Source organism: Stegastes partitus, unplaced genomic scaffold (assembly GCF_000690725.1).
Source record: "Stegastes partitus isolate 25-593 unplaced genomic scaffold, Stegastes_partitus-1.0.2 Scaffold2217, whole genome shotgun sequence".
NCBI classification, from domain to species: domain Eukaryota; kingdom Metazoa; phylum Chordata; class Actinopteri; family Pomacentridae; genus Stegastes; species Stegastes partitus.
The window spans coordinates 5,915-16,255 of NW_007579948.1; the positions used below are offsets into that span (position 1 = coordinate 5,915).

At 41.6% G+C, this 10,341-nt stretch overlaps 1 protein-coding gene across 1 annotated transcript in view; it reads right to left on the minus strand.

Annotated features, from left to right (window-relative positions):
* Nucleotides 1-595: 595 nt before the first annotated feature.
* Nucleotides 596-10,341, minus strand: part of LOC103374348 (complement C1q tumor necrosis factor-related protein 1-like) — a 20,853-nt gene continuing 11,107 nt past the window's right edge. The window contains exon 3 of the mRNA XM_008304426.1: nt 596-3,536. Coding sequence (XP_008302648.1) covers nt 2,989-3,536 — 548 coding nt within the window. The 3' untranslated portion in view covers nt 596-2,988. The remainder of the gene's footprint in view (nt 3,537-10,341) is intronic.

Genomic DNA, 10,341 nt, shown 5'->3' on the forward strand with positions numbered 1-10,341 from the left:
TATTCACTCTTTAATAGCAAAATGCAGTAAGACAAACCCAAACTAGGCCAAATGATGCACCTCAAGTGCTCCTTTTAACCAACAGCTTGTGTGCTGCGCATGTTGGAACAGCCTTCACTAGTTTGGGCGGATGATCCAGGAAAGATGTCGTGCTTTGTTTCCCAATAGAGCTTTTCATATCTCCTCTGAAGGCTTAAAGTATTTACAGTGCCGCAGTCTGCTTTTCCTCTAGCAAAAACCTCCCCGAGGACAGCATTACTGCTAATGGGAGAGATATGGCCAAACAGATGGAGCTGGCATGCTGCAGACTCATCAGCTGTCTCTGAGAGTTTGAGATGGGCTTTTGTTTGCTTGCTTGTTTGTTCGTTTTAGAGAGATGGCCAATTTTTAGGGTTAAATCTCAAATACCAATTCCCTCGTAAGGTTCAGTGGCTTAATTGTGCGCCAGGCACGGAGCGGGATGGCGCCATTTGTGAAGAATTAAATGCATGATGAAACATCTCCTGCAGGAATATGCAGTGTGATGATGATGTACTTGTGCTTTGTAGTCAAAGAAGTGATGTTTTCATCAATAACACAACATACAGGCTCCTGATTTCATGTGAAATTATGAAACTTTTAATTTCTAATAATTGTCATTTTGTTGCTCAGGGATACAGAATAAGAAAAGACTTGTGAAGGAGGAAATACTGTTTACAAATATGAACACACAGACAAGCCCCAATGGCATAAGTGGTAACACGTATTAAAGCTATTAAAAACAGATAATATACAGGTATTTACATAAACTGCTCCGCAGTTTGAAGTCTCTGTTTAACTGTCAAACCCCAAATGCATTCCTGCATTTTATGACAAAAGCACCTTAGTTGTTTATTTTGATATGCTGGGATGTGTATACATGGTCAGTTCATTAAAATTATAAAACAAACAAAAAAAAAAATACTGCAAGCTTTGACATAAAAACAAAATGGAACTGCCAACAGTACGTAGAGAAGACTGGATTGGTCATAGATAGAGGATTCACCATCACAATCACACGAGGAAGTTTGATGTTTGAGTCAAATGGAGCTGCAACAAGTAATCAATTAATCGATTAGTTGTCAATCCATTGATTCCAGCTTTTACAATTTAAATATTTTCTGGTTTCTTTTCTCCTCTATGATGTTAAACTAAATATGAACAAAACAAGACCTTTGAGGGTGACATCTTGGGTTTTGGGAGACTCTGGTTGACATTTCTCACCACCTTCTGATATTTATTAACCAAAGAACCGATTGATTAATTGAGAAAATAGATAACAGCTAAACCAGCAATGAAATAAATTCCCAGTTGCAGCCCTGGAGTCAAACCAGTTACCTACAGAGAAGGTTAACAGGACGTTCTCTCACCTGCACTTATGAGGGACGAATGGAAAAAAAATCTTCAAGTCAACCTGACATCATGGAGGGTTTGGCTCCAGAAGTCCTCACTGATTTAAACTGTATAAAAACCACCTCCAAAACTAACAAATGTACTGATGAAAGAGACCACATCTGAAGGGACCACGAGTACACAAAGAACTGTTTCAAATAAACTAAAGGATTACTGGACGTGATCCAAAACGCTAACCAAACATTGGCGGCATCATAATCCGCTACCAGTTAGCAAGTGGTCAAATAGAACAAGAATATAATAGGAATTTTCTAGGGACCATTGTAGAGTCATTAAAAAAATAAAAAATCATATTTCAGTGACTAATTTATAGAAATGACCTAATTTTGATTAAACATTCTGTTGCTAACTGGGCTACAGACTGACAGAGGATAGTCATTTTCATGTAGACACTGAGCATGTTGGAATCCACTCAGATCTTCTTGGGTATGAGACACATAATTTCGACTGAGTCATGGACTCATGAAGATGTCTACAAAACATGAAACCTCTACGGCTGTGAGGAGATAGTCGGAGATGCTTTCAAACTTCCTGCAGTAGCTTAATGTGTCACTGTGCAGCATCATTATACTGGGATGGTGAATCTCTTAGCTTTAGCAAATAAAACCTGAACTATCTGTGTCCCTCTTATCCCAGACGGTGTATCTGGGGTAAGTGGAACAATGTTCTGTTTGCAATACCGATGAACTGCCCTTTTCAAGTGTTCTTCCAAATGGCACAAAGAAGACATTTGATAAAGCTCTGACAGTTAGGGATGCATGATGATATCAGCACCAGCATCAGCTGATAAACTAAATATCAGCATCAGCTCCAAATGAACACTGACAGTCAGATAATGCCCTTAAGGCTACAAGTGTATGAAAATGTCCCACAACAAGTTGATGTTCTTATTTTGCTTAGTAAATGTGTATCTACACCTGCCAGGGGGGCCAACATGATAAGGCATAATAATATGTTAATTCCACGACAGGACAGATCTGATGTTGTCTGCAATTAGGACGAAGATGCATGTGCGTATCGGTAATTGGAGGAAAATATACCAGCAAAGATCTAACATCGTGCATCCCCAATGACAGCAGTCTGTCTGAACACACTTCAGTCTGACAGATATTTGGCCTGTATTGCACCACAAATACTGCATAAAACTGATTGCACAGATTCCTGATACAACTTGTGTTTGTACACAAAGTCCCTGAAAGGAGAGATCCAGGAAGGAACGCAGCGCAGCACATAAGCAGGAGACAATGATGATAATACTTTGATTTACTTTATACTAAAAAAAAACATATCTTTAGTGCAAAAGAAGTATGCCATCATTTGACCTAATTGTGTGCTGTGCTACCTTGGTTTTAGATTTTAGATTTTAACATTTCTGGGGAGTCCTTATTTACGAAAACACAGCATCTCCCTCCACATCCTGAAAGGAGTATTTCATAAGCACCATACTTGTAATGTTCTTTATTTGGTTCTTCTTTCTTGCCACCAAGCAGTATTCATGGCAAAAAAAAAAGACTGAACAATCCAACCCAGACATTCTGCCAATGCTCTGGGACATCTTCACTGGATGCTTGGTGCCACCAGGTATCCATTGAAGGTGATGTAAACATCCACGTCGTCACTGTAAATGGCGTTCTCCCTCTCCCTCTTGTAGAGCCGCACCCAGACCTCGTCGTTCAGAGCCAGATCCACCATGACGCTCTGACTCTGCATGATGGACCTCTCGCTAGGCTGAGCGTACAGGATCACCTGCTCCTTGTCGTTGTGCATCAGGTGGAGGTAGGTCTCCTTGAAGTTCCAGGTATGGATGTTGATGTTGAAGAAGTAGATCCCTGGCACGTAGCAGTAGAACTTGCCTTTGAACATGTTGAAGTGCTCGTGGAGGTTGACGAACACCGTGTCGAATATCAGCGCCTGGTAGTAGTCCACGCTGTGCAGGGACTTGCGACGTCCCACCGAGAAGGAAGAGTGAGGGATCTTGCAGGCGTCACCGGGAGCACCTGCCTGGCCTTTGCTGCCTTTAGTGCCCATGGGTCCTCGGGAGCCGGGAGGGCCCTCTAGACCTGGTTTCCCAGGTGTGCCTTTGTCTCCTTTGTCTCCTTTATCACCTAAAGGGACAAGATTAAACTCAGGTAAGTGGCACGGACAGAAACACAACAAGCTAGGTATTTATAGTGGGTTCCCATGGAAGCTTTAGCTCTTAATATAAGTTTGTTTCATACAAAAAAATATATCATTTGACAATAAGAAGACATCATTTTATCAGCTGAGATGGAATTTAGCCCTTATTGTACCAAGTAATAGTCAAGGTTGGGCCATCCGCATGATTCTATTCCCAACTGGCTGTCCCAGACGTGCTTGCAAGAACATGGAAAACATCCCAGATATAGAGAGGTCATTCTGCCATTAAGCAAAGTGCAGCTTTTACTGAGTAGGCAACAGGTCAGAGACTTCATGTCGGGTCTTAGTGCAGAAGAGACGGTCCGTTTTGTCATGCACACAGTGCCACTGAGCGGTTTTTGTCTTTCATAACGGCTGTAAATCCAGACAAATTCCAGCAAACCTTTTACATCTGACATTCCAAATCCTACTTATAAATCTGAAGGAGTTGTTCTTTTAAACTGCTGCTTATCTTGATTTTGAACTCTTCGTGACCTTGTTACAAACTGTTCTAACGGAACAATGTGTTTTCAGAAGCTACAGGTTGTAGATGCTACAGTTGGATCCAGTTATTAGGTAATCTATGACCTTTATTGACTTCTACTGAAGACCAGCAGGAACTGCAATAACAGGCACAATTTATGTCTTCCTACATCTACAGAGAAGGGAAAAAGGGGATAAGTGTTGGCTTTTGAAAGTCAAAAATGTCCTGATTGAAAGCACACAGCTGGATAAAAAGTCCAAAAGGTTCCGTAAGTAAGATGTAGCGCCTACATAAATACTGTCACATTAAAGTGAGACAGTGCAGGAGTAGAAAATAATACGAAAGTAGGCTGTATTTATAAAACCATGAAAACTTGTAGTATGTTCAGGTATTGAATGTTCAGATGCCATACACACTTAGAGTCAACATAAAGTGTCTTGGTAAGCTGTAGCTCCACTACGATCCTAAGACACTACGAGTCTCAGGAAGTCAGCTGAAGGTATCTTGTCATTAGCTGCTTCATAATGACAGTGGAGAGAGACATATAACATGTAGGTTCAAAATGTTGTAATCTGTTGGCTGCGAACATCACAACTACCAAACAATTCCCGTCATTTGCATATTAATCAAACTGTGTCCCAAACCCTTGATTTCATGCAATGTTAAAAACGTTACTTGGCTCTGTCTATTCTTGTTTATATCCTTCCTGTTTGTTGGATTGCGCTCTGCTGTCACCGCATCCCAACACTTTCTTTGCATTTTACATTTATATCGAACTTGACAACGAGCTCTGAAAATGATTAATGAGCTTATGTATATTCTGCTGCCCTGCTGCTGCTGCTGCTGCTGCTGACTGAAATGTCTCTAGTAAAGTGAGCATTTTGAGCGTTGCTATTGTTCCCGGTACACAAAAACCTCTTTGCCATGAAATCAAGTGACACTGCTTATAAAGTAGACGTTCATAAATGTCATCACCGTATCGCTATGAAGCAGCTGTGGGAAAAAAAAAAAAAAACACCCGTAAGCTATGAAAACATTCTTTCAACCATAAACAGAAGCAAATCAAGTGAAAAACAGTGCAGCTTATTGGAATTGTTGGATGAAAGGTTGGTGACAGTTTTAGTGATTTCCCCATTCAGCTGAGAGATGATTTGCTTCTTTACTGACTGCGCTAAAGAAACCTACTCAAAGCTTTCTGGTTTTCAAGCTTCAAAAATTCAGATATGTAAATAAACGTAGGTCCATGAGGCTCCGAGGCTTGGGTAACATAAAATCTCGCTACAGTACATTTCCCAAAGTAGGAACAACAAAAGTGAGTGCACTTGTGATGACTGACACTTACAAAGATCTAAACTGGGCACAGATGCTATCAATGGAAATAAGAGTCTGTGTGATGAAAAAACCTTCTTCAGCACAAACCTACAAGATTAAACTTTGCTAAAGAACATGAAAAGGATGAAATGGTAGCACATCCCTTGGTCACATGAGACCAACCAACCATAAATTTGGTTCAGATGGGCTCCAGCCATAGACGGTATAAAAGATGGACGTAGCAACCGGCCCTGAAAAATGAAGCCAACCTGGAAGTGTCAAAAACCTGCAGTATCACTACGTCCGCTAGTCCTGGCTCCAAAAAGCCCTGGCTCCCATAGAAATGAATTGGGAAAGAAGTGATCACAGATTACGAAATACTGCATTTCTACAGCTCAGGATTTTTTTCTTATTAGTTTTCATGGTCAAGTCCAGAGATCAGGTGGCCAATCTGAAAATAAATCAATACTGAATTTTTAAAAAATCGTCAACATTTTGCGGGGCAAGGGGCGTGGCTGGCTTGATTGACAGTCGGCAGTGACCATACAGATGAAGTGAGCAGAAGGCGGTAAATGTGGGCGGGGCAGAGAGGGCGTCTCAATCCGTCTGACCAATCGCTGCTCCTATGGCTCCGCCCCCCTCCGACGATTTTTGCGTCACTGGCTCCAAAAATCCAAGATGTCAACCAGGAAGTAGCAAAACCCTGGCTTCATTTTCTCAGTGCAGAAACCAACGGGTGACGTCACGGTAGCTACGTCCATCTTTTATACAGTCTATGGCTCCAGCATGATTGGCGTAAACCTGTTCAGGACTACCACAGTGAATGCATGGTCCTGACAGTGAAGCAAAGTGGGGACAGTGTGATGAGTGCAAAAGGTGCTTGGAGGGAAAGTACATTTACAGATGGGACCATGAATGGCTGTAGATATACCAAAAATACTGCCTGACAAGATGATTCCCGGTCTGTAGAAGAGGAATATTCCAGCATAATAATGATCCAAAGCACACTGGTCTAATATGTCGACTGACTTGAATCCAACAGAATAGCTTTGGGGTATTTTAAAGGAAAGGTAGAGCAACACAAGCCCTCCAGCAAAGCAGCTGAAAAAAATACTCTGGAGTATGACAGAACATCTCCACAGAGACTTGTGCAACTCTGGTATAATCCACGCCAAAGGTGGATTCAGTCTGGTATTAAAAATATGGGTCGACACACTAAAGATGTGAATCTCTGAACGGTGCCTGTATTTGTAATATGGTGAATCTAAACTGTTTTTAGTTTTACACAGCAGCAAACACTTGTTGTTCAACTTAGAAATAACCCAATTCCTGTGAAGTGATGGGATTTTGAATCATTTAACATTTAGGTGACATTGTGCAGCACCGACTTCTGTTGAATACTGCATGTAGTCTCTAGAATGTTACGTAAGCCCGATTCATTGAGGCAGATCTGATTGTGGCCGTGAGTTAAACACCTCGGGGATGGGTTAACCACACAGGAAGAGGCCACAGGACTGCTCTCACTCACCATGACCAACACTTCCTGGAGACGTACACACTGCTCATCCTCTCCACAGACCCGCAATGACCTCTCCAGCTGTGACCGGTGTCCACACAAACAGTCCTGAGGAGAGTTACAGTAGTTTCCACAAACAGCAGCTTAGCTGCTCCTCTGCACTTCATGACCTGTGGCACTGACCTGTCAGCTTCAGATCAAAGAGCATCCTCATGCCCACTTAACTCTGCATGTGCCTACTTCTTCTTCTTCTTCTTTTTTTACAGTATCTACTTTGAAATAAATAATTTCCTTCACTTCCAAGTTGGAAAAGTGGAGTATTATATTGTTATGCTTTAGTTCTCTGAAACCAAAACCCTGACATTTAGCATTGATTAAGTCTGTAGATGAGACATTACATTGTCCTTATTATTAGAACAGTAGTTTGTCCATTATCACAACAAATATACTGACAAAACTCCAAAAGAATATCAAATAGGGAAGACACATTGGAAGTGATTGATTTTATTTTGGCTAATCTTAGTGACAGTGTCCCATGAAGGGCTTTTCTTCAATATGTCCACTAGATGCTGTATGACATTGGTGAAGCAACGATAAAAGGTGTGGATTGATAAAAAATAATCTGTTCTAGGACACCTTGTTGTTCCTGCTGAATATATCACCAATCATGTCTCCCTGCGTTATGATGAACAAATAAAACCACCTCAAGCGAATTCCACTTTTGCACAGTACTGTACATATACTTGTACTCTGCTGAACACATGAACGGCAGGTTTTCTGCAGCGAGGCAGACCGGAGTGCTGAAGAAAACCACATGTCACAGGTGTGGATAACAGCACCTCAAAGAAACACCTGACAAAAGACCCAAGAGACAACATCAGCTGTCTGCGAACACCAGACCCAAACTGGTGAAGGGTCAAGTTCCTCGATCATAAGTCAGTGGCTGTCTGGAGAAAGATTTGGGATGCCATTCATTTTCAAAGCCAGAGGCCATCCTTAAACAGGGGGTTACAATCTCCGTCCGTACTGTCTGACTCCATGCGACACATCAGTTGCAAACTTTGGACACAACGTGACAGCTTGGCCGGTTTGTTTTTGCTCTAACAAATTTAGTTGAAGGCTCCCTAGAAAGCAAATAAGAGGCTCAAGGTCTGAACTTTCCTTTCCAGTTGTTTTTTTTTCCGTCCATTTCTTCCATTTCTTTAGATAAATCATTCTGTTGGCTCTCTCTGATTGGAACTGGCTAAATAACTGATCCTCACACAGCTAAGCTAAATGCCCACACTAGCACATTGTTCAATTAAGCATGCACACACATACTTTTTTTATTATCATGAATGATTTAAAAGAAAATGGCATGTGTGTTTATATACATTGTTTAATATGATCCCTCACTGACTTCCCACCAGTGGACAAATATAAAAAATGTGATCAACTATGATGAACTGAATTATCCAATATTTACAACAACTGTGGACAGTGTTTTAGTGTGCAGGTCCTATGTCAACCGTATCAGGGTAGCAGCTGCCATGCTCAAGAGCTTTTAATATTGCAGTTAGTTCAGGAAAGTGTTGCTTCCGCCTTTGGAGTGCCAGTCCTGCCTGAGAAATTCAATTCAGACCTTGCTTGACGGAAAAATTTACAAGTCTTACTCGAGTATAAAACAGCCTAAATTGGCTAAAACTATGTTTGAGGGAGCAAGAGAAGGATTATTTATTTTTTTTGTGGTTCAGTAGTTGGACTGGGTTGGGGGGTGGATTGTGGGTCAGAACAGATTTGGCATGTCCAGCTATCAAAGGGCCAACGGATAAAAAAAAAAAACACAGTGATGACACGTTAAAACTGCTCTGGTTGAGTTGGCCGCTCTAGCATCTGATATTAGTTACACATGTTCCTACAAATCCCTCTCCAGCTGTGTTGTGTGGTTCCTGCATTAGGAAATCCCTGACTCTGTCTCTTGCCACTCTTCTCTATCTTTTCCTGGTTTCCCATGTTTGTATACCCGCCTGTACCTTCAAACAATGGCACACAAATGTACAAACACATCTTCACTGTTGGCCTTCCTCCTCGCTGCCTGGCCAGCAACAACATCTCATGCAAGCTTGACACAGTTTTGACTTTTACCATGTGGAACAGCCAAATGTAAAAAGCAGAGGTCTTCGTGGGCCCACAGAGGTTCAAGGAGACCTGATTCAAGAATGATCTTGGATGGGCTTCAGGTTTTACTCAGTCTAATCTAGTTGGGTTCCCTTTAGCTGAAGAAAATCCTGTCACTGGATTTCCACATACAACAACCTGGGAACCTTTAGGACCCACTGCAGTGGATCCTACATTGGCCAGTTGGTGATCCAGTCATGATCCTGGTGAGTCATTCTGGTAGCGTTCTCAGTGAGGGTTGGCTCCAAAGTGGATCATAGGGTAGTTATCTTTGGGGCTTCTTCAAATTGACTCTGACTGTGCTCAAATCCCTTTAGGATCAGGTCTCAGCTTTTTGAAGACGACAGTCTTTCTCAGTGGCTTTGGTATACTTCTTGAATCGTCCTTAAAATTCGTCCCAAACGCATTGCTTGAAATGATTTGTACAAACAGTGGATCACCTGCAGCAACCTGTAACCGACTGCAAATCCCCAGTTTATCGCAAAGATACTTGTTGTCAATATAACCGAGTACTCCCAGTATTTTCTGATGTGAGCTATGATGAGAGTGACTGAAAATGCACTTTTTTGTAAGACATAAATCAGTTCCAACAGAACAAAGTTACCCGTTTCTGTATGTCGTAGATTTATTGCTAGAGATTGGACAGGATTCACATTGACGCCTTTGCTGTTTGTACTGTAACTCGTTGACAGACCACGTCAATGCCATACAGAAAAAGAAAAAGTCAGGACTGTTTTACAGCAGTGCACAGCTCAAAGGAAATGAAAATACATCACAGCAGGCGCCTGCAGAGGCCGGATAGGATGTTCCAAAAGATTCTTTCCAAGCTTGTTGTGGATGAGAATCCGTGGCCTGACAGGAAGGTCAGGAGAGGCCAGACAGCGCCGCATGTACAGTTCTGCCTGAAGGACACGTCTACGTTTATGTGGTCATGTCAGGACACATGTAGAAAAATTATCTAATGGAAATGTACAAAAATATGCTTGACAACTGGCTACATCATTCTGCATGTTAAGGAGCAAATTATGTCTCGATTTTTTTGGGGGGGGGGATTTAACAGAAAACCAATATAATACATTTTGAACAGCATGACAAAAGCAATTAATAATGTAAGAAACAGCAGACAGTTGTGCAAAATCATTACAAGACATGTGCCAAAGCATTTGCAATTTGTTCCAAAGAATGAGAAATTGGTTTTAGGAAGCGCACCGGTGGCGATGTTAAGCTTGAAATAGTTTTGAGAATTTCTGATCTGACAGAGCCGGCTAAGTGGAAAACTGACGCG